This window comes from Petaurus breviceps, unplaced genomic scaffold (genome assembly GCF_028583685.1).
Source record: "Petaurus breviceps papuanus isolate PSGF00001 unplaced genomic scaffold, PetGlider_PUasm1.0 229, whole genome shotgun sequence".
Classification (NCBI taxonomy): domain Eukaryota; kingdom Metazoa; phylum Chordata; class Mammalia; order Diprotodontia; family Petauridae; genus Petaurus; species Petaurus breviceps.
In genome coordinates, this window is record NW_027185903.1 from 1213757 (window position 1) to 1239441 (window position 25685).

Consider the following 25685-nt stretch of genomic DNA (forward strand, 5'->3'; position numbering starts at 1 on the left):
CACTTGATTAATTTTGTATATAAACATGAAGAAAAGAAAAAAGAGGGGTGGAGTGTGATGGAGAAACACTGAAACTCAAACTGTTAGATCTACTAGTCTCAGTCTCACCAATATATGGGATCACCAGCATGTACCGCTATGCCTGGTCAATGACTTCTTCCTGGTTGACTGTTTCCTTTCTTATCCTGGCTGCATTGATTTTGTTTGTGTAAAATTTAAAATTTTATGTAATCAGAATTGTCTGTTTTATCTCTATGATTGTCTTTGTTCCTTGTTCAGTCTTGAACTTTTAGTTAATTAATATTAATTAATTGCTAATGGATAGATGAGTACAGCACAAATGACAATACTACCTTACTTATTCAATCCCAAACTTGCTGTTTAATAGGCAGCTAGGTGGTTCAGTGGATAGAGTTCAAGACTTGGAATCAGGAAGACTGGAGTTCCAGTTTTGCCTCAGACACTTACTAGCCCTGTGACCCTGGCAGATCACTTCAACTCTATCTGCCACTGTGGAATGGGGATCATAATAGCATCTACTTCTGAGGATTATTGTGAAGCTAAAATGAGATAATATTTGTCAAGTACTTTGCAAATCTTAAAGCACTATATAGATGCTGTTATTATTTTTATTATTTTTATCATTATTATTGTTACTCCATACCTTATTGTAGGATTATTCTGTAGAGCTAGAAATAAAATAATCAAATATATCTGGAGTTTAGTTCTACAAATCTGTTAAAATGACCCAGTGTCTAAAACATCTAGTGTGTTTTAGAAAAGACCATAGAAGTTACCTGTTTTGTGACTTGTAATTCAGAGTAGCATGATATAATGGATGTATTGCTGAATGAAGAGATCATCCTCTTTTCCCCTAATTGATACATTTTCCTTTCCTTCAGCAACTATATATATTCAAATGTATAAATGTGAATGAGAGCAAATAAAATAGAAAAAAATGAAAAAAGTGATTGTACATGTACATTATTTGCAGATTACTTTAAAATCTATACATGAAATTCAACAGGTTTGAAATAATCATTCTGTGTACCTTCCATGGTTCCTTTGAACTTCTTTCTATAGATTTATTGCAGTTTTGTTATAATTTCATAGTCTTAGTGTATATTTTTTTTATTCACTGTATGATGTCATGGTGTTCTTTATAGACATAAGTTCAGTAATATTCTATTACACTCATATTTTTTTGACCCTATCTCAATTTTTGGACATGTAATTTATTTACATTATTTTTCATTCATTCATTTATAATTTTTTGTTATTATAAGTAGTACTGCTGCAAATATTTCTTTTAGGATATTTTTTCCCCTGTCATTAATTTTCTTAAAGTATATTTTATGTAGAGAGATTTTTAGGTTTCAAAGATTAAGAATATTTTGGTAGCTCTTACTGTGTTTCGAATTTTAGCATTCCACATTACTTTCTGAACAAAAAAATCCAACAAATTCATAGCTCTTCCAATAGTGACATGCATGCCTGATTTTCTGTAACCATATTAGCATAGATGTTTTATCATCTTTTCCATTTTAAGGCCTGGAAGGTGCTATCTTAAGTGTTTCAGTGTGCATTTCTATGAGTTTTAAAGCATTTGAATCCTTTTTCATGTGATTCTTGATAATTTGTGTTTCTTCTTTTGAAAACTACCTGTTCATATTTGTTGATTTTTTGGGAAGGAGAGATTGGCTCTTATTATAAAATTGTATCAAATCCTTATGGATTTTACTTTTTAGACTTGCAAAAAAAATTAATTGCAAAAATATTTTCACCACCTTGATTCTTTTTTTTATTAGTATATTAAGGGGATGCACATCAATTGTAGCATGGCTGAATAAGTTATGGTATGTGGATGTGATAGAATACTATTATGCTGAAGGGTATAGTTTCAGAAAAACCTGTAAAGACTTTTGTGAATGGATATAAAGTGAAGGAAGCAGAACTGGGAGAAAGATTAATACAATAGCAACAACAACAATATTGTAAAGATAAATAACTTTGAAGAACTTAGGAACTCTGATCAACACAATGATCAACTACAATTCCAAAAGATTCATGATGAGACATACTGTCTGCTTTCAGATAGAGACTTGATGGAATCAGAGTACAGATCAAAGCATTTTCTTTTTCTTTTCTTTCTTTCTTTTCCTTCCTTCCTTCCTTCCTTCCTTCCTTCCTTCCTTCCTTCCTTCCTTCCTTGAGGGCAATTGGGGTTAAGTGACTTGCCCAAGGTCACATGGCTAGTTTTTGTGTTAAGTGTCTGAGGTTGAATTTGAACTTAGGTCCTCCTGACTCCAGGGCTGGTGCTAGCCGCCCCTCTTTCTTTTTTTGACATGACTCATTTGGGAATTTGTTTTGCTTGACCACATAACTGTAAACTAGTTTTGTTTTTCTTGATTTCTCAGTAAATGTGGGAAGAGGAGGTGGAAGGGAGAGAATTCAGAAAATAAAATAAAATTGAATTAAAAAATAAAATTAAAAGATTAAGAAAAAATATTTGCTGAAATACATTAAATAAAGGTCTCACATCAGGGATCTATAAGGAACTGACATAGTACACCAGAAAGAATAATATTGGCCTTAGAGTCTGAGAACATAAGTTTGAATCTTGGGTTCTACTTACTACCTCTGTGATCTAGGCCACTTCTTTAACCTATCTGGGCCTCATTTTTCTTAACCTGTAAAATGAACAGGTTGAGTAAAATGACTTCTAAAATTTTTCCTTCTCTGAAGCTATAAGCATCTTGTTTGTCTGAGTTGAAAATTTGTCCCACGCCAACTAGAATCAATGAATGAATGACAAAAGCATTTATTTAGAGTTTACTGTATACCAAGCCTATCCTAAGTTCTGGAGATACACGTAGATAAACATAATATTCCCTGTTCCCAGTGTGCTTGCATTTTTAACTTAATTTTTATTGATATTTCTAATTTTTACATTGACCCATAGCCTTACCTTTCCCCCTGCCAGAGAAACCTGCCCATCTAACAAGAGCAACAATAAATTTAAAGAAAAAATAAGAATAAGAAAAAGTCAGCAAAACAAATCAGTACTTTGAAAAGATCTGAAAATATGCTTATTCCACGCTTATTGAACAACCTCTTAAAAGAAGTGGAGGGAGATATTTTCTCATATCTCTGTGACTATAAGCTTGTTCTTTGTGATTTTGTTACTTTTATTTTTGATTGTTCTATAGTTAGTCTTTCCATTGTATTCTTCTTTCCTGTGGTAATGTTTTTCTGGTTGTGCTTACTTTACTTTGTATCAGTTTATAGGTCTTCCCATGGTCCTGTATTCATATTCATCATTTTTTACAGTCATATTCCATTACATTCATAACTCACAATTTGTTTAGCTATACATTCAATTGATGACGATATACTTTGTTTCCTATTCCTTTCTACCACACATATAGTGTTGCTTAAAAATATTTTGGTGTATATGAGATTAAATGAACTAGTAATTTGTTAGAAAGTACTTAAGAAGTTGAATATATTTTATTGCTTGATTTGATTATAGCAAGTTGTTGGCATTCTTATCTTTTGGGGACTATAAAAACCAGTTTTTAAAATAGTGAGATTTTTTTTCTTTGCCTCTGTATTTCACGTGTGATTTGGCTGGGTTCTACAGGAGTGACTCCTACACAGTAACACATTTCTTTAGCTTTTCTGTTTATCTGTCCCCCACCACACCCCAAATTTTAATACTCTTTTATCTTCCGGCTATTGCCATCTTCAAGTACAATACAGAATATCCATTGAGTAAAAGCTCCTTTCAGCCTTGATGTTTTCTCACCTCTGTCCCATAGAAACGTCAGTGTACTGTTTTATTTGACGCATGTTGTCTGGGATAAAGTTAGAAATCTACTTTAAATTTTAGACTCACTAGGTGGCAGCATGATATAACAAGAAAACATTCAGGGAGATGATGATGAAAGGAAACTTTATTTTCATTATTTGTTTCTCAGTTGTATAATGTCTTAATGCCATATCATTTTCTCCTTCCCCCCACAGGAAAATTAGTATATGAGAGAATCTTTTCCATGTGTGTGGACAACCGCAGTGTCTTATCAGGTAATTTCATAGATGGCTTGCTACCTTTGTAATTCTACTGCTTTCATGATTACATTAATTTTGGGGTGTACAGTTAATCTCTTGAACATATATTTTATTTATAAAACATATAGATCGATTCCACTTCTATCTGCTTTTTTGATGTGTTCAGAAAAACACGTCATTAACAGATTTCTGAATAGATTCTATATTATAAGAACCCTAGAGATTTTTAAATGGGTCAGGTTAATAGGGAAAGTAATTTGAATTTGCTTCACGTTTTTTGAACACAGGAGAGTTAGATGGAACTAGATTTTATTTTATACCAATTTATTTTGTCTCTGTTTGACATTTCTAAAATCCTGATTCCTGAGAACATTTTTCTTAATGTATATTTTAATACATATTTAATATGTAATAATTAAAAAAGGTTTAATAATAGTGGCAAATATGTATATATACTAAATTCTTAGGAACATCTATCTATCTATTTCTCTATCTCAACAGGTACCCCTAAGCTATCAATTCTTACTTTTTTTTTTGAGGGGCAATTGGTGTTAAGTGACTTGCCCAAGGTCATATGCCTAGTTTTTGTGTTAAGTGTCTGAGGCCGGATTTGAACTCAGGTCCTCCTGACTCCAGGGTCGGTGCTCTATTCACTGTGCCACCTAGCCGCTCTGTCAATTCTTACTTTTTTACTCAAATGAATCTGTGATTTTATTGGAGTGGATATTTCCTCCATCATTGCAGATGGAAGATCCCAATGCATCTCTGTCTGCCTGTCTTGTCCATATTCTCTTCTGGGGGTGTCTTCTTTCATTTTTCTTGACATTTTCAAAGATAACAGTGAAGTGCATTGATTGTCCATTGTATTACTGCCTGACTAGCCCTTCTTTTTTGAACAGCAGTTTATTTGATGAACTTCTTTAATGTTGTAAATTAGTTATCATGATTAAGTATTTGATAGCATAGAATTTAGGAAGTTACTTCTTCCATTTTTCCCTTACCTTTTTTTCTCTTTTTCTTACTGCATTACTATTTTATAAAATCCTTATGTAGTGTTCTGTTCTGGGCCCTCTTTTCTTCTCTCTATACTGCTTCGCTTGGTGATCTCATCAGTTCCCATGGATTTAGTTACCATCTCTATGCTGATGTTTCTCAAATCTACCTGTCCTGCTTCAATCTCTCTTCTTTCAGACTTCTCAAACTAGATGTGCAGGAGATATCTTAAAGGCTTAAACTCAACATGTCCAAAATAGAACTCATTATCTTTCCCTATAAACCCTTCTATCTCCCCACCCCCATCTTTCTCTATTACTGTAGAGGGTAACACTATCCTCAGTCTCTCAGGCTCATAACCTAGGAGTTATCCAGGACTTTTTACTATTTCTCACCCCACTATATCCAATCTATTTGTGAAGGCTTGTCAATTTCACCTTTGCAACATTTCCCAAATATGTCCCCTTTTCATCTCTGAAACAGTTTGCCATTCTACTACTGGTCTTCATTACCTCATACCTTGATTATTGCAAGACTACTGCTTGGTCTTCCTGCTTCAATTCTCTCCCTACTCCAATCCATCCTCCCTTCAACCACTAAAGCATTTTCTTAAAATGTAGGTTTGATCATATCACTTCCTTACTCAATAAACTCCAGTGGCTTCCTATCGTCAGGAGGAAATATAGAATGCTATGTCTGACACTCAAAGCCCTTTATAACCTAGCTGCCCTCCTGCCTTTACAGTCTCCTTACCCCTTACTCTCTGACACATACTCTTCCATCCCAGTGACACTTGCTTTCAGCTGTTGCATGAACAAAACATTTCATCTCTCAGCTGCAGTCATTTTATTTTCTCTGGCTGTCCCCTGTACTTGGAATGCTCTCCCTCCCTTGTTCTGACTACAATTACTGTAGAGGGTAACACTATCCTCTCAGTCTCTGCCCTGGCTTCCTCTAAATTCTGACTAAAATCCCTCCTTTTACCGGGAGCCTTTCCCAACCCCTCTTAATTTTAGTGTCTCCCCTCTTTTAATTATTCCCACTTATTATCCTGTATGTAACTTGCTTTATATTTATTTGTTTGCATGTTTTCTCCCTGAGGGCAGAGATTGTTTTTTGCATCTTTTTGTATCCCTATCTTACCACAGTGCCTGGCCTGGCACATAATAGGGCTTAATAAATATTTACTGAATGAATGTATGAATGAAAGGTAGGGGCAGTGCCTCTTCTTTATTTTTACATCTTGAAAGAGGACTGAATTGGGAGATGATGAGATTCTGTAGGTATTAATAAAATCAGCCTGATATTAAAGGCTTTTTTCCTTTATTCATCTTTGTTCTTGGTTTCTCTTAATTTGTAAATCCTAATACTCTTTCTTTGAAAGTGTTAGTCCAAAATTGAGGCGGTATGTTTTAGTGAAAGGACATTGGAGGAGTCAAGGATCCTGGGTTCTAAGCCTGGTGATGCAATTGTGGACAAGTCATTTTGCCTCTTGAATTCTGTTTCTTCATTTGTCATTTGAGAGAGTTGACCTTGCTTTCACAAACATTTGTTAAGCACCTACTTGGTTCCAACATTTTATGATTTTATGCCTTCCCAGTCACTTATGGCTGTATGAGGTTGGTAACACACATTCCAAATTTTGGCTTCATATTCCTGCCAGTGCTGAATATTAAATGAGTTTTTGCAGATTGCTGATTGTGCATTATTGTACTTACCAGATTGTTCTCAGATCTAATTTCCAAGATTAGGATGGTTGGCAGAGTATAGTGGGGAAAAGAACTCTCTGAAATAAGCAATGTCTAGCTTTTCTGATAGCATTTAAAGACATTTTTTACTCTCATAGTTTAGCCTCTCACATTTAGCCTCTTGACTGCATGGTTATTTCATGGTCAGGTCAGTTTTCTGGTGTTTTCCTAGAAGAATAGGTGTCTCATTGTTTTTGAAATTTTCTAGTATTTCCCTCTTCATTCCATTGAACTCTTCCTTTTAACCAAAATACCAATTAAGTAAAAATAGGTGACACAGTAACCACATCTGACAACATAGGTGGCATTCCAATACTTATTTTTCCACTGTGTAGAGCAGGGTTTTTAATCTGGGGTTTATGAACTTAAAAAAAATATTTTGATAATGTCACTCTAATTGGTTTCCCTTGTAATGTATGTGTTTTATTTTGTGCATTAAGAAAATTATTCTGAGAAGGAGTCCATAGGCTTTACCTGATTGCTGGAGTTGGGTTGGTCTGTGACAAAAATGATGTTAAGTTGTAGAGGGTTCTGTGTTTCATCATCTGTTTTCCTGAACAAGATTGCTTGCTACAATTAATTAACTTTCAGATGCCTTTTAGTTTTTGTTTTAATTTACATTATTGTAGTCAGATATGTTGTTTTTTTATTCTACTTGCTTTACTTTACTTTGAGATTTTCTCATGCCTTCCAGAATTCCTAACAGTCAGTGTTTGTTATGGCACAGTACCCTTCCATTAGATTTATTTATTACAGTTTGCCCAGACATGTCCCCATCCATGCATTTTTACTTTGTTCCCAGTGTTTTGCTATCATATACACACATGCATACACAATACATTATATACTTACATACCTCCTTTATCTATCTGTCTGTCTGTCTATCTATCTATCTATGCATACATATGTAGGATTTTTCTTTCTGCTTCTGACTTCCTTAAGATATATGATCAACAGGGGAATTTCTTGGTCAAAAGTTATATAAGTGGTTGAATAACTCTTCCCACAAAATTCCAAATTCATTTTCAAACTGGTTGGGCCAATTTATAGCCTCATCATTGACTTTTGTTATCTTTTCTACTTTTGGGCTATGAAGTAGTAGTACCTTAGTGTTTTAATTTTAATTTCTCCTGTTAGTGATTAGACTGATCTTTCATGTTTGTTGCTACTTTCCCTTTCTTCCTTTGAAAATTGTCTGTTACTGTCTTTTGACCACTTATATATTGGGGAATAAATCCTGGTTTCCTTTATATTTTGGATATTAGACTTATCAATGATATTTTATGCAGATTTTTCCTCTCACTTAACAGTTGCTATTTATCCTAGCTACATTAATTTTGTTTATTCTAGAACCTTTAAATTTTTTCACAATTGATATTGCCTTTCTTTTTTATGATTAACTCTTGTTTGGTTAAGGAATCACCCCCCTCCCCCCCCCCCCATCTCTGAAGTTCTAGTTGTGGGATTCCCTCTTTGCTTTCTCTTCTTTTATAGGAAGTGACTTTTTATATTTAGGATATGTATTCTTTTGAAATTTATTATAGCACATAGGTAGCTAATTGTCATAGTGAATGAACTGCTAGACTTGGAGTCAGGAAGACCCAAGTTCTAATACTATCTCAGACAATGATTACCTGTGTGATGTGACCCTGAACAAGTCACTTAAGACTCTCTTTATCTATTAAATGGTAATAATAATAATAGCATTTATCTCTTGGGGTTGGTATGAGGATCAAATGGGATAACATGTAAAAGTGCTTTATAAATCTTAAAGTGCTATATAGATGCTAGTTATTAATTATTACATGGTATAAGATGCTGTGTTAAATATAATTTCTTCCCAAATTTCATTCCAGTTTTCCTGGCATATTGAACTGATTTCAGTTTTGTAAGCAATAACTTTTTATGTTCCAGACAAATTTCTAATTAACATGTAAAAAAAATTTAAGACAAAAATGTATACTGTCCCAAACAAGTATTTCTTTCCTTGACTTCTGGTATATTGTACTGTAGCTTTTGTTTTATTTGGGCTTATACTTGGTAGAATATCTCTTTGAGGCTAGGCGGATACTTGAGTTTTTTTGTCTTTAGCCAGTGCTGTGCTGGTATGGACTTAATAAATGTTTATTTTTGTTGTGGTGAACATTTTCTTATTTTTTTCCTAAATAAAAAGGACTTCATTTGTTATGTGTTTTTGCTTGTTCCAAGAACTGAAATCGAGAAAGTAAAAATGTTACACAAGAATTACTGTGCACAGTGATATTGGGATTGAATTTTATCTGTGATGAAGAAAACTTTTGAAATTAGTTGTGCCTTAAGGTATTAAGTGTAATGAGAAGAAATTTAGTAGTATTAATCCCCGTTCTTTATGTTTCAATAAAATTTTGCCTAATGATCTAATATTTCAGTTCTTTGCCTCCAAGGAATATCAATATAGCTTGACTCTTATAAGTCAAGTCTTTTTGGTCCATGAAAAGTATGAAGCTTGATGACATTGGTGTTAGTTTTTTTAGCCTCTTCTAATGAAATATATGCTTGAAAAGCCTTTTTACTCTGATAATTTTATTTTACTTCTAATTTTTAAGAATTGAATGCCCTTTTGTTCTGATACCTTAAGTTGTTAGAACCCATTTTCCCCTGAAACTGATTTTTGCTGTGTTTGTCTTAGCAGTATCCTTAACTGACTTGGCAGTCAGGGCAAATTTTAACTAAGATGACCTCACACCCTGTAGCACTGTTATGTAATAGACCTTTAGCTATTGGGGGGTGGAAATTGGCAGATTTAATAAATTACATTTTTCTTCCCCCCATATTTCCACATAAGCTCCATGTCCTGATGGAAAAACAAGCATAGCATCAGAATAATTAGAGCAGGAAAGGAAAAATCTCTACTCTTTGTTACTCAAGGGTTTTTCTGGATATAATTTAAGAAATGTGATTATCTGTCCTTCTTGAAAAAAATTCTGATCTTACACAACATAACCTTTTTTTTCTAAAGTGGTCTAGTGGGCTATTTTCAAGCTTAGTGTCAAATTTTATTATTGATTCGCTGCAGATATGCACTTAGCATCTCATCTTTAGACTTAGTGCAACACGTTCATAGTGTAATTTCTAGTATATTCAAATTGTGTTAGAGGATGATGTAATGGAAAGAACACTAGAATAGGGGACTGGAGACTTGGGTGCTAGTCCTTGCTCTGCCACAAACTTTCAGTGTTACCTTGAGCAAAGCCTTCAACATCTCGAAGCCTCATTTTCCTTTCTGTTAAATGAGAGTTGGTCTACATGATATCCAAGGCTTCATGATTACAAATTACATGCTTTAATTATATGCTTTTTTTTTTTGGAGGGCAATTGGGGTTGTGACTTGCCCAAGGTCACACGGCTGGTTTTTGTGTTAAGAGTCTGAGGCTGGATTTGAACTCAGGTATTCCTGACTCCAGGGCCAGTGCTCTATTCACTGCACCACCTAGCCACCCCACGCTTTAATTATATGAAGGGAAAGAACAAACAATTTAATACTGACAGTTCACAGACTTCAAAAAAGCCTCTTTGTCTATTCTTTATAGAGAGAAATAAGTATTTTTGGAGGTGATCACATCTTTCTGTATTTAGTTGGGATGTTTTCACTACTTTTTGAACATGGCAAGTGTGGTACTTGATGTTATATGAATGAAGCTTTTCAAAAGAGTTCAATGTAAAAAGATCTCAATATCATATCTTAATTTTAGGCAGCTCTGATTAGCTATTGTTCTCTGCAGTTAATGCACTATGAGTTTTTCTTATTGATGGATATGTCTAAAACTTATCACTCTAATCTTCTGTCACTAAGTGCTAGGAACAAGGGGAGAAATATCCCCTGCAAGAATTAGTTTGCTACTCTAAAAGCTAATTAAATGTCTCCCTTTTGGTTCAGTTTTAGAAAGTGTGCTATATGTTTTGGAAGATAATTTAAAATAAACAGTTATATATTACTTTATTTGTTCTCTTGCTGAGAAATCTTTCTGTTATGGTCTTGTGGTGATGTTACTGAGGCCCCAGGTGAGTAAAATATTAGTACACTAGTTTTGGAATTCCCTCTCCAGGTTTAATTCCACAAGGCTTTGACCTTTCTGGCTAATGTGATACTTTTAGAAGTTGAGATTTTATTTTAGGCAGTTAATACATTATAGATTTCTTAAATATTTCAACCTCTCAGGATGTTTGTTTCCTGGTTTACATTGTAGAAATCAATTATTTGTGGGTATAGAACACATCTGCGTCATTGGAGGAAGAAGAGAGAAGAGGAAGCCAGAAGATAAGGATTTTTGTATTTTAGTTCTATGTTTCATGGCAAAGATTTCACTGTTATAGCGTGTGCAGGAGGAAAGATCCCATATGTAGGAAAGAAAATTCTTATGGATATTCACTTTTGTGTTACAGATCAGTTTTCTCCAGAGAATGTAAATGACACGGCCAAAGAAACTTGCTTAAATTGGTTTTTCAAGATTGCTTCAATCAGGGAACTTATTCCCAGATTGTATCCTTTTTTCCTGATCACTTTAAATACAGCCTGAAAGATCTTTTCTGTTAACAGAAGTCATGTGATGAACATTCTATGGAAAATTTAGTCATTGTTGCTTAATCAGTGGTTTGTTAGTTTGAAAACAGGACAACACACCAAATTAGAAGCTCTTTGCTTTCTAATGAAGAATATGACTCTTGTACTAACTGAATTTTAATTGCATAGCTTGTGCCCTGATAAAGTTTTAATTATAAAACCCCCAATTTCCATTTTATTTCATAATATAACAAGGTAACATGATTTTCCAAATTTTATTTAAAATATAACTTTGCAAATTAGAAAACAAAATGTAATAATAGTAATTGCTAATGTTTGTATAACACTTTGAGTTTGTCATACACTTTAGATTTATTATCTCATTTGGTTCTCACAACAATCCTGTGAAGTAAACATAAAATTGGGCAGCTAGGTGGTGCAGTGGATAAGAGTACTGGGCTTTAAGTCAGGAAGACTCATCTTCCTGAATTCAAATCTGGCCTCAAACACTTAGACTTAGACACTCAGACACTGTGTGACCCTAGGCAAGTCACTTAACCCTGTTTACCTCATTTTCCTCATTTGTAAAAAGAATTGGAGAAGGAAATGGCAAACCACTCCAGTACCTTTGCCAAGAAAACCCCATATGGGGTCACAAAGAGTCAAGTATGACTGAAAATGACTGAACAACAAGAAAAACATAAAATATACAAAATGTCAACCAACTAAATTATATTATTTCTAGGAGTCATAGGTAGCTAGAGTAGGAAAGTAGCAGCATTTCTTTTGTTTGGTTTTTTTGCTTTTTGGAGGGCAATTGGGGTTAAGTGACTTGCCCAAGGTCACATGGCTAGTTTTTGTGTTGTGTCTGAGGCTGAATTTGAACTCAGGTCCTTCTGACTCCAGGGCCGGTGCTCTATTCATTGCACCACATAGCCACCCCCATCAGCAGCATTGTTTTAATTCATAAACATTTTCCTTCTTTCCTGCTTTCCTACCAAGGGGATATCCCATAAATATTTTTTCCTTAAGCATTTTTGTTGTAGCTATGTGGAAGCAGCCATCCTGAACTGTAACAAGTTTTTGTCCAAAACGTAAGCATGGTGCCAGATGTGTAGAAGAGCAAAAATTTCTGAAGCATAGTAATTTCATTTTCATAATATTTGTTGAGGCTGTTATGTGGGCTGTAGTTCTATTTTTAGTAATGACAGTAAAATATTTTAGTAACATTGCCAAATATTAAATAAATTATAAATTTTATATTTATATAAAGTGCAGGAACTGTGTTTTGTACCATTTTCTATCCTAGCACAGTACCTAGCTTAGTACCATGCATAGCATAGATTTCCGATCAATTTTTACTAATTTTATTTGTTATTCAGCCCAACTGGGTTGAAGCTGGATTGTGGTATGTCTGGTACTTATTTTTTAGGATGATATTGGTGCTCAAGAAAGATTTATGATGAATGATATCTTCCCTGGGTAGGAAACACCAGAACTATAGAATAAAAGCATCATCAGTAAAATTGGTTTGGACCACCCTGTAAACTAAGCCTGTTGATAGTATATTCTGCATGAGAGCAAAAGGCAGCAAAAAGACATGGACTCAATTTGAAGAAAGATTATGGGAAAAAATAGTGCTTAAAGAAAAAGGGGGTAGAGTGCCAAACTAATGGAAAGAAAGGAGTAAAGCTGTGAAAGTGAGATGAGGACCCAATTAAGATATTATAGAAATACATCTTTTACATAAGTAGTTTATTGAACAGTAGCAGTTCTGTTTCTAGTTGGAGACAAGTGATAGAATTATACCAATTCATCAAAGACTTATAGAAATTTGTTTTGTGCAAAGCACTATTAGACTTGATCAAAGTTCAGTGACTAAAAATGATATACAAAACATTTGATAGAAGTTAGAATATAATGATGGCAAATGAAAGGTCTGTACAAAATGCTATAAAATTTTGTAGAGAGGGATCTCTTTCATTTAGGGAGGTGAGGGATTAGGTAAGATTGTATGGAGGACCAGGCATCAGACCTGGGTCTTGAATGAAATGAAGTATTTCATCAGGTAGAGATAGGAGGAAGTATATTTCTGACTTAGGGACAGGTTATAAGAATGCATGGAGGTGGAAGAATGCAGGACAGGTGTGTGGAAAAGCAAAAGCCCAGTTTGGCTGGGATATCAAATTCCTGAAACATAGTGTGAAAGGAGGCTGGAAAAGTAGGTTTGAGACCAAATTGAAGGGCTCCACATGCCAGGCTAATGAGTTTATATTTTTTCCTTTATTTCGGGGGGAGCAGTTAAAGGATTTTAAACTACAAAGTGACACTGTCAGATCTGTGCATTAGGAAGATTATTTTGGCAGCTGTGTGGAAGGATGGGTTGGATAAGGAAGCATCTGAAGGCTAATATAATAGTCTATACCAGAGGTCTGGACTAAGTTGATGTCAATGTAAATAAAGGGAAAAGGATAGATTGGAGAAAATGTTGAGATAGAATCAGTAAGACTTGGCAGTCTATTGGGTATTGGAGATTAGGAAGTAGAGAAGAGTCAAATGTGACTTTTTTCTTTTTGCTTTTTGGAGGGCAGAGCAATTGGGGTTAAGTGATTTGCCCAAGGTCACTCAGCTAGTAAGTGTTAAGTGTCTGAATCCAGATTTAAACTCAGGTCCCCCTGACTCCAGGGCCATACTCTATTCACTGTTCCACCTAGCCACACTCAAATGTGACTCTTAACAGTAACCTGGAGTTTTCCGGTTTAGGTGGTTGGGAATTTTAATAGAAACAGATAAATATTGTAGGTGGAGAATGACTTGGAAATGTTGAGTTTGAGGTGTTGTTTGTTGGAACATTAAAATGAACATTGAAAGAAGAATTTGGAAATGCAGGCATGGAGTCCTGGAGAGATGAGGGCTAGATGTATAAAGGTGAGTCATTCACATAGAGGGGTGATCATTGAAATCAATAAGCATTTCTTCAATATCTACTATGTTCTGAGCACTGTGCTAACAATAGAGATGCATGATACTGCCAAAGGAGGGAGTAGAATCTCTAAATAGAGAAGAATCGAGGGCTGTGGATAGAGCACTGAGTTAATTTAGTGAATGGGAAAAGGAGCATAAATGAATGAATGAATGAAACTGAAAAGGAATAATTGAGGAAGCAGGAAGAGAACCAAGGAAGAGCTATGTTATAGAAACTGAAAGAGGAGGAATAATCGGCAATATCAAATACAACCAAAAGGTAAGAGAATAACTGAGAAAAGGAGCATTAGAATCTGTAATCAGGAGGTTATTTGTGTCCTTTGACAGAAGAGTTTTTACTTGAGTGGAACAGATGAAAGCCTGATTACTAGGAGTTGGGAGTGAGTTAAAGAAGTGGAGGCAAGTGAGCATAGACTGATCCTTTTTTTTTTTAAATTTTGTAAAGAGGAGAAAGCAAAGAAGACGATAACTTGAAGGACATTATTAAGAGAAAGGTGTTTTTTTCCTCCTTTTGGCACAGGCAGAAAAAGTCAGTAGATGGGCATAGATTGAAGAGAGAGGAGGAGTGATTGATCAAGCAAGGTCTTGGAGGAGACAGTTGGGGATAGGGTTAAGAATACAAGGGGAAGCCGTACCCTCCAAGCCTGCTGAGGAGGAAAGAAGGAGAAAAGACATATCAAATGATGAGGTATGGAGGGAGAGAAGAAAATCTCAGCAAAATAAGTGTCATCTCCTGAGGACAGTGGTAGAGTTGGGGGCTTGAATGGGGTAAAGGATTACAATAGCAGTGGGGGAGATGGGGAACGTGTACCAAGAAATAAAAAGAGTGTCTTTTATAAGTGTTAAAATACTGACCTTGATTGGTACCTAAAATTTAAATAAGAATTCTTAGATTTATATAAAAAAATTAATGATATCATTCTTAAATCTCTGTGTGTAATACTGACTTTTTTGATCCTTTGCTTCTAACAGAGGAATTTCAGAATGTCTCCCACGACTGACATGTATGATTAGAGGAATTGGAGACCCTTTGGTTTCAGTATATGCCAGAGCATATCTGTGCAGGGTAGGTTTTGATTTAATGAGTGCTATTTAAAATGTCTGTATGTGATGTTTCCTTAAATGCTCACGTTTCTCCTTCTCTGCCACTCATAAGTTATTGAAAGCATGACTTTATTAACTATTAATTCTAGTAAATGAATCTGTAACAGAAAGCACTCCTTAGGCCATGTGTGTTGTTTAAAAAATTAATTTCACAATAGTCTAACTTTATTAACTGATTAAATAAGATCATAAAAGTCAACTCTTTTCAAGTTTATAATTTTTCTCAGTTCTTCCCAAGATGGAAGGTAGAAATAGAATCTTAAAGACTACATATTATCATTAGGTTGGTTTTCATTGACACAAAAGACATTTAAAAAACCCATTGACTTTTATTTGGTGCTTTTGTGCTCATGTTGAGGTAGGGACATGGGAAAAACATCATTGCTACTTGCAAAGTGTGGAGACTTACTTTAGAAAAGTGTGACAATTGACTCTGTGTTTTACTTATTATTCAGCCTAGGGTTTCAGTTGGCCCCTCAGTTATGGGCTATGTTGATTGTAAAGTACTTGAAAACTCTCTAGTTCTTGAAGTATTTAAATATTTCAGTTTCCATTTGGAAATAGAATGTTTTTGGTTAGTCTCTGCCTGGTTTCTCTTGTAGTTCAGTGAACAATGGTTGCTGGTTTTATCTGTATCATTATTACTATAATATTTCTAATGGTTTGTGATTTCATGGTATGGGTATCCCTCCTAGTTCAATTCACCAAACACTTATTATGTATCTCCTCCACAACAGGCGCTATGTTGGGTGCCCAGGGTACAAAGACAAAAGTGAAACTATCCCTGCCCTCTGAGGAGTTGATATTCTCCTGAAGGAGGTGGTAGCCCTGGGTTGCTTTGGTAGATAGACTGTTTCATTGGTTTCTTTGGCTAAATATATTCAATACCTGATAGTTAATCTTTTGGTGATGAGCCTCTTAGAATTTAGCTTGGTTGGGTCTTGGACAATAGTCTATCAAGGCCATGTTCCAAACCATTCTAGCTTGATAGGACCTGCCCCAACTTGTATTTTGTTGGCATAGCCTTTGAAAACCCAGGGTCACTGCTAAGTAGAGATATCACAGTAATGATGATGTCAACATAATTAGTTTTTAAAACAAATTTAATGATGGATGAGATCCTGGTTAACATTAAAATACTTTGTAGTTTATGTTATTAAATCAAATAGATTTAAGTCTGTTAAGGTTTTGATTTTGCCTTTTTCCAGGATATGTAGCAATGCTGGAGTAAGTGTAGTCTCTTAACTGATCACAAAAGAAATCAGATAATCACAACAATTACCCTCAGAATAAATGAGATGACCACTTTAAAAGAGACCTTTAAAAAAACTTTAAAAAAAAATACCGACAATAGAAGACATAAATAGTGATTTTAGGGCTGGGATTTTTTCCCCTTTATAATATATCCATATATCTCCACACACTTAAAGCATGTGGTATGTTTTCATAACTTACTCAGGAATGTCATATATACATAATGTTCTCCCCAAGACTGCTGAGTTTTGAATTTATTAAGAATCAAACAATCCCTTAATTGGTGAACATTTACTTAGCACTTATTATGTGTAAAGGATTGTACTAGGCAGTTTATCACAATAAGCTAATATATTTGAAATGACTCTTGTACTTTAGTGCTGTTTCTTGCTTATGAAAAAATCAACTAGATGGGGGGAAAACCTTGTTCTTCCAGATTTATATTATCTTAAAGGAAGAAATGAGGAAAGCTAGGAGCTGATAATGTTACATACGAAGTATCTTTTAGTAGTCAGTAGTGATTGTAACTTTAAGATGTTGCCTTTCAGGAGAGAAACCAAATAGTGATAAAGATAGATCTTGCCTTTGATAATGTCCTAATAAATCCAGGACATGCATAAATTCCCCACATTATGTGGATATAAAGGCTTTTTTAATATTAAGAGTGTAAATGATAGACCATTAATTAACTGGGGAATAATCTGAGACAAATGTAGAACTCTCTAGTGTGGGAGATGAACACGCTAACAGTGCCATCCTGGGGGAAAGTGATTCTTGCCCAAAGCAGAGTCCAAGCTACTCATTTGCTTTCCTTGGGAAGAAATAAACAAAAGATTTGCGTGGGTAGCATGGGGGATGGGGGTGGGGACTGGACTGGGAAGCTATTTATAAAAGGAAAGTATGATTAAATTTTCTTCTTGAGCTATATTTCCTTTCTCCTTTTCTTGTGCTACTTGTCCACAGTTTCTTTCTTTGCTGCCAATGGTGCCTAACAGATAATTATTCCCTCTTCTGTGATATGATTAAATCAAAATCTGAGGCAGTCAAAATAAAATGTAACTTTGCTGTAGTGTTTCTCTTTAGATGCTTTTATTCAATATTCTTACCCCTTCAACATTTCAGTTTTTTTTTTTTTTGTTTTGCTTTTTGGAGGACAGTTGGGGTTAAGTGACTTGCCCAAGGTCACACAGCTAGTGTGTCAAGTGTGTGAGCCACATTTGAACTCAGGTCCTTCTGACTCCAGGGCCAGTGCTCTATTCATTGTTCCCCCTAGCCTCCCCAACATTTCACTTTTTATAAACATTAGTCATAGTGACTTAGTTGATCTTGATGATTAGTCTTTCTCAGGCAAATTCAAAGTGATTGACAGACTGTCTCATTGAGCTTCCTAGCTTTCTATTATTTGTATTGAACATCCTTGCTTCACAGAAGTTATTTTTCTTGCATTTTAGTGATAAAGCTGGAATTTTCAAATTGCTTTGATTCCCAACTTTACCAATTTTATGTGGCATTATCTTAATTTCATGTAGGTTCTTCAATATGTCACTCCTACTTTTTCATCCCACACCTTTTCACATATTCTAGCCCACATTTATTACATACCCTATAATTAACTAGCTTATCTCGCCAACTACAAATGTGAAACAGCTGTTTTGAGTAACTGATTCTTATTATTATTGGGTTTATACTGTAAGATGCTTTACAGTATGTTTTATGCTGAACATTATTTTTAAAAAAGTAAAAATTTACTTCTTCAGTGACTATTCTGCAAGGAGTTAATTTGGTGTAACAAAAGGAATTAATTTAATATTTAAAGTGATCTTAAGCTCCACTGAAATACTACAGTATCTTGTCTTAGCATGGAGGGAACCCCAAATTCACAATGCCTGTACCATTCAAGTGCAAGCTCTGACTGATTGTACCAAGTAAGAAAAACTTTGATTGTGAGATTGGGTATAGACTGTTAGAAGACCAGTTTAGATATTTTCCCACAGAATTAATCTCAGAAATTTGGCCTCTAGGAGGTGGTTAGGTTTTTTTTTTTGGGGGGGGGGAGAAGAATGGAGGGATTACCATGGCACTCTACTAAAATGGTCTGCTAAGGCCTGCCAAGGTTTGTAGTCTGCATCTGTGGAGAAAGTAACCACAGCAATGAAATATTAAAGTAGAACTTGTAATGAAGGTCTCTCTTGGTTGATTGGTTATCTTCTTACAAGTGAGGGGTATTTATTCTTTCTGTAGGAGAGAATATCATAGAGAAATTACTCAATTTATTCTACTTCGGAGTTCTCTGTTTTTTGATTGGTTCCTTAGGCATCTGTTTGTAAATATCAACTACTAGGAAGCTCAAAGATGATTTTATTTTGATTTATCCGTAGGTTGGGATGGAAGTGGCCCCACATCTTAAAGAAAGTCTAAATAAGAACTTTTTTGATTTCCTCCTTACATTTAAACAGGTAAGAAAACTTAAAACAAATAAACCCTACTTGATGGGTCAGTTATATGACAGACTTACAAGTTTTGTCTTCCAAGATGAAAATTCTTTATAGCCTTTAAATTGAGTTTATACTGAGATATTGTGCTACCATCTATTATTGGTAATTAAAATGTATGGCATATAATGTTCAAGTATAGATTATTAAAAATTTATGTGTTAACAGGAAAGATCTCCAGATGATTAGTTTTTTCCTTAGCATCTTCTGTCAGTTTTTATCAGTTTACTACTTACAATATATATTTCCAAGTCAAATGAGCTAAGTGAGGTTGGAAGTTTGGGGCATATTTTTTTTTAGTTTTAACAACCTCAGGAATATGCAAAAATATTCGTATAAGTATGCATTTTTCATTGATTAATTTTTCTCTTTGGTGTATTACCTTTCTATGCAGAAAAGTAATGTGTGTGTATACGCAAACATACATATTTATGTTGTTGACCAGTTGTTCAGTCATGTCTGACTCTGTCTGTTGGGTTTTCTTGGCAAAGACACTGAAGTTGTTTGACACTTCCTTCTCCAGTGAATAAGGCAGTTAAGTGACTTGCCCAGGTCACAAAGCTAGAAAGTATGTGATGCTGGATTTGAATTCAGCTCTTCCTGACTCCAGGCTTAGCCTTTATCCACTGAGCCATCGATTTGCCCCATATACATATTAATGTACACAAATAAATTTATCTTTATACTACCATCTATATTAACTTAATATGAAAAATATATATTTGAATATATATATAAAATTTTTGTGTGTGTATGTGTTTTCTTTAGATTCATGGAGATACAGTTCAGAATCAGTTGGTGGTACAAGGTGTGGAGATTCCTTTGTATCTTACTTTGTACTCACCTGCTATTGATTGGATTTTGCAGTGCATTGCTTATCATGCTCCTGAGGTAATTTCCTTATACAAATGCTTTAAAATGAAAGTTCATAGGTAATACACTTTAATTATTTTTTTAACTGGATTTTTTTTATCTGAGGAAGATATATTATCAAAATAATCTTACATCTTTGAAGAATTTTTAATGCTTTGCACAGGATTCAGGATTTGGGGTTATATTTGTCACGAGAATGATATGGCAATTGAAAGTAATTTAAACACTTAATATTTAAATAATTTAAATGAAGATGTTGCTATATTGAAATGGTGAGTTTTCCCTAATTCTGAGGTAAATGAAGGTTAAAAATGTAATAAATATCAAGAACTAAGCTTCCCTTAGTTTCTTTCCTATTTAATGCTGAGTAGAACTGACAAGAGTCTAATCTAAGAAATCTCTTGTGATTGAGAAAAGTCAAGTCATAGAACTTTGTGAGTAAAGGTTCCTTGCTACACAGCCTTCCCCAAATGCCTCACTCTGAAGTGCTCTCTCCTCCCTTTGAATACCCAAAGTATTTAACATCATCACCACCCAATGTGACAGTTATGTAGGGTCTTGTGGCTTTTCTGGTGTTTTGAATAGTTATTTAAATCTTCTTATTTTTATTTAATTTTTCTGTGCTTCTCTTATTTTGCCAACTTAGTAATGAATCCCTTGTAAGTAGAATATATCTTAGACTTCTTATTACCCACAGCATCTAGCATAGTATATAGTATATATAGGTGCCCAGTAAACATTTGTTTAATTGAATTATTATATTGGTCATTCTGGACTGAAGATTGTTATAGAGTGTAGTATACATTCTTCCTCGTTTTCAGTTTTCAGTCTTTGAATTTTATAGTCTTAGGTTTTTGAAGATTTTACTGTGGATAAAGATGTATACTCAGCAGGACACTTAAGATCTAGGAATAGTGGTAGGTGTTTTTGAAAACCAGGGAATTTTGTTTCCCATAGGCTTTAAGGAAAAACAAATTGGCATAATTTATTCTATGACTGTTTCAGCATCTACTACTTATGAAGCACTGTGGAGGACATAGAGAAGATAGTCATTGTCCTTGCATGGTTTAATGGATTTACTAGTAAGAAAACATATATGAACACAAATAATTATGTCACACGGTAAATGTGAATGTAAAGTGAAAGAGGTACACAGTGTTAGATTAATGCTTAGGTAGAAAGAAGGCACTTTTGGATGGGAGGGATAAAAGGAGGCTTGTTGGAGGATTAAAAAGAATGATCTCACAAGGTAGTCTACTTTTTACCTTAAGCCTGAGTATTCTCACAGGATGTCAGTGGGAACTAGAAATCTTTCCTAGGAAAGAGTTGTGTAGGAAATTATTTATATTCTACAGTAATTTAAAATTACATCTTTGAATCATAATAAACTCTGATTTTCAGAGTCATTTGACTCCTAATGTGACATAGCATCTTGTTAAAAAAAAGGTCATATTTTACAAATTATGGAAATAGTGCAGGTAGAATTAGAATGTCCTCAATACAACCCTGAGAGGTAAGTGCTATTATTATTATTCCAGTTTTGTAGATGGAGAAACTGAAGTTGAGAGACTAAGTGCCTTGCCAAAGGTCATACGGATATCAGTGGTCTGAGGGAGGTTTGAACTCATGTCTTGATTGATTCTGAGACCAGAACTTTTCCCACTGTGCCATCTTGTTGGCTTAAAGACAGGGACTATTTTTGCCTCTGGGTCTTCAGGCCTTAGCACAGTACTTTTTACATAGCAGGAACTTAATAAATATTTATTGAATTGAATTTAATGCTGAAAAGGAAAAGTAGCTCGAGTTGAAGCTGAGTATATTTAAATAATGTAGATATGCCTCTACTTGAAGAAAAATGTGATCTCCTAGATTTGAATTTATAAAACAGATAAACCAGAAGGGAATTATTCACAGGATAAAACATTTGTTCTGGCTTCATGAAAGGTTCCTCAATTCTTCTATTCATAATAGGATTATACAGAAAAAAAAATAACCCATTATACTATTTGTGCACACACAGTATTTTGGGAATAATAGCTGACATCTATCTAACCCTTTGAATACTTTATATATCTTGACTTATTTGATCCTCATAATAGCCCTGCAAGATAGCTACTATAGATATTATCCCCATTTTACAAATGAAGAAACTGAGGCTTAGGTTAAATCAACCAAAGTCTTTTAGGACTGTAAGCTCAATATTCTTTCTGTTATATTAAATTATGATTACAGATCAAATAATTATACTTACATATAATTATACATATATACTTATATAAATTAAATTATAAAACTCATTAATGTGTTTTTTAGCTAATTGGGAGGTTTTTGTTTATTGGCTAGCAGGCATTTGCATACCTACTATCTGCTCCACATCATGCTAGATGCTGTGGAGGGATATATAATCAATATGTGAAGTGATTCTGTACATTGAGGAGCTCACTATCTAGAGGGAAAGAAGTAATAAAAAATAAACCAATAGTGATGACATGGCAGTATGCATTCATGGGCAAGAGCTGTCCATGAGAGAGGGAATAGGAAAGAAACTCATCATGGAGGAGGTAGAGTTTTATTTGTGCCTTTAAGCATAGGCTGAATTTAAATAAGTGCAGATTGTTCTATCTTAAGGTTCATAAACAATATGTGAAAAGTACAGTTTGAGGAATGAGCCTAGCTTTTTTATTTGTAAAACATTGAGGAGACTGACGTGACTAAAGATAAGGGTATATATTGAGGATTAATGGGAAATAAGCCTTTGTCCATAGAACAGAGCTAAGTTATGAAGAAGTAAGGAGAGAAACTCAGACCTGATATAGTTGGGAATAGGTAGTCGTTAGAGATTTTTGAGGAAGGTGTGGTGATATACAGAAAAGAATATTAATCTTATAATAATATGGCAGATATAGTAGAAGGGAAAAAACCTACCATAAAGAAGAATTGTCAAGAGGATGTAGTAGTAATGTAGTGCAATGACAAGGGCTTGAGCTGGGGTAGCATTGTTGGAAATAAAGCAGTAAGGGATACAAAAGACCTTTCTTAGGAAAATTGGGCAACATATAGAATGAAGGCAGAGAACAATTCTAGATTGATTTAAAGGTTTTTGTAGTTAACTCTGATACCAAAAGATTTAATTCATGAAATCTTTTTCCTTCTTTAGATATGTCTATCATACGATACAGTCTTGAAGAGAGAGATAAGAACTTTAGTGAACTGACCAATGGAATTCTGTTATGTTGAAGTCATGTTGTAAATTTGATTTTTAAATTCACATAAAAGCAAGTCAAAGCATATTTTTGACAAAGGATTAGCTTGGATTGTTGCAGCATACATGACCTTTATTTTTCTCTTAGGCCTACAATTCTCTGATATGCTTAAAAAAAATAAGACAAGAAACAGTAAAAGTGAAATATAAGAAATTAAAAGTCATCATTTGACATACTGTATATATATATAATTTATGTTGAAAATAATACATTTTGTGAAATTTTGGATGCATTAACTCTAGAGTTGTAGAAATGACTGGCTCTTGTCTTTAGGTCATTGTATGACTTTGTCCTTAACTTCTCTCTCAGCTGCAGAAATATTAAGTGACATTATCTTATTTGTTAAATTTATTTTTCATGGAGTCTTATTTGTGAAGGTGTAAAAAGTCACTACAAGTCTATTAACATTATGTACAATATTTAGAAAGTTAAAGTTCACAATGAAATGTTACAACAGTGACAATATTTCCCTCCCTCCCCATATTTTGGGGTTTGTTTTCACATGCTTTATGCCCCTTCTGAACTTATCCAAATATGTAGTATATAGGACAAATTGGCCAAATTGCAAGTTTTTGCAGTGGTTTATTCCTGTCAAAAGACTTCCTTAGATTATAGTCCGTATTAAGCTAGTATTTGTCTTGTTCTTGCCAAAGACAATCAACTTTGTCATCTTTTCAGATGAAGAACTTTTGGCAAAAGTACCTACGGTCCAGACATAGTTTTTTGGCTACATTTATACTTAGGGTTATTTGTATTTCCAGAAAGAATTCAAATGCTTTTACAACTCTTTAGTAGGATATATTCTAAATATATCCACATTTTATTCAAAATTTGGAGAGCATTTTCTCTTTGTGACCAAAATGATTTGAATTGCCTAATGTGCTCTTTTAGAAGTAGTGTGCCAAGTCTTCATTTATTCACTTCCTCTTAGGGGACAGCAAGGAAACTTACAGGATACTACCTTCCCTTCCTAATCAGAGCTCCCCAGAAGCTAGCTGATACCTTCTGGAGTGCTTGATTCAAATTTAGATACTTCTAGTAGAAGTCACTTTTTAAAGTTGACCCGTGCTTCTGGATCACAGGGTGTGGTGTGGGGGTGGTCTGGCCACTGGAGGTTGCCTCCTCACCCTGGGCATCACTAGAGCATGGGTAGGTTCAGCCGCCAGTTCACTGTTCACAGTTTACCTGTTCACTGGTGCAAGTGGTGGTTCTCTGTACTGGTGTCTGCAGGTTCCCCTGACTGTGCAAAGGCACCTGGGAGGGTCCTGGTTTTGGCAATTGCCCATTATATCACCCTGTGGCTCAGGATCCCCTGCTGGTCCACTGAGGTGGGGCTTGCTGGCTTGCTAGGATGGCTACTCTCTTGTACTGGTCCCCTTCAGCCACAGCAAGAGGGACCTTTCCTTTTAATCCCCCTAGCCCCACGAGCTAAAAGACTGCTGCACCCTGTCTTACTGCTGAATCTACTGTTCCAGGATTTTTCCTGGGATGGTATCTTCTGGGCTTTTCAAGGTCAATAAGGGAGGGTGAGAGTGACTTACTACTTATTCCACCATCTTGGCTCCCAGAAGTCTAGAAGTCACATTTTAGAGCAGGGGTGAGGAACCTGTGGCCTCAAGGTCACATGTGGCCTTCTAGGACCTCGTGTGGCACTTTGACTGAATCCAAACTTCAAAGAATAAATCTCCTTTATAAAAGAATTTGTTCTGTAAAGCTTGGATCCCAAGGACCTAGAATGCCCCATGTGGTCTTGAGGACACAGGTTCCCCACCTGTTTTAGAGCCTTAACCTTAGTTAATCTCAGGTAAAACCAGATTATTTGGTACTATTTAAGAGTCAGCTGAGGGATAAGAAGGAGGCCTTAGGGAGGTATACTAGGAAGGAGGTAAACCTTTTGATCTATGATTTATATAAAGGTATCTATACTCCTTTAAAATCTAGTTCAACAAATGTTTATTGAGTATCATTACAGACAATTTTGCTTACTTCATATTTCCCTAGGGCGAGTCTTGGTAACACCATTCAAGATTTTTTTTTATTCTCTGGGTGGCTTCCCTTAGACCCTTCCCTTAGAAGATGCTTTTCTTTCTTTTTTCTTTTTTTCTTAAGCGATGGTTTTGAGATTGATTGTCTTAAGAGCATTTCCAATTATCTTATAATGAACTAGCATTTGCTGTGTCTCCTGTGAGTTAGGCACTCTTCAGAACTATTTGTTATCAAAATGTATAAAGAAGAAGTTTTTTCACTGAGTGCTAGGTAGAATTGGCATCCAATTAATTTTTCTCTTCATTGAGGTTATGGGGAGAATTGTGGGAGGAGGTCATTAGAAGGAGTAGGGTGGAAAAAGAGAAAGCATCAAATG

At 34.8% G+C, this 25685-nt stretch overlaps 1 protein-coding gene across 2 annotated transcripts in view; it reads left to right on the plus strand.

Annotated features, from left to right (window-relative positions):
• The window catches only part of VPS35L (VPS35 endosomal protein sorting factor like), a 114900-nt gene that overhangs the window by 25290 nt on the left and 63925 nt on the right, over window positions 1-25685 (plus strand). For both annotated transcript variants that reach the window (XM_069096049.1, XM_069096050.1), the window contains 6 exons: window positions 4027-4086; window positions 11235-11331; window positions 12399-12446; window positions 15310-15403; window positions 19074-19151; window positions 19956-20078. In XM_069096049.1, coding sequence (XP_068952150.1) covers window positions 4027-4086; window positions 11235-11331; window positions 12399-12446; window positions 15310-15403; window positions 19074-19151; window positions 19956-20078 — 500 coding nt within the window. The remainder of the gene's footprint in view (window positions 1-4026; window positions 4087-11234; window positions 11332-12398; window positions 12447-15309; window positions 15404-19073; window positions 19152-19955; window positions 20079-25685) is intronic.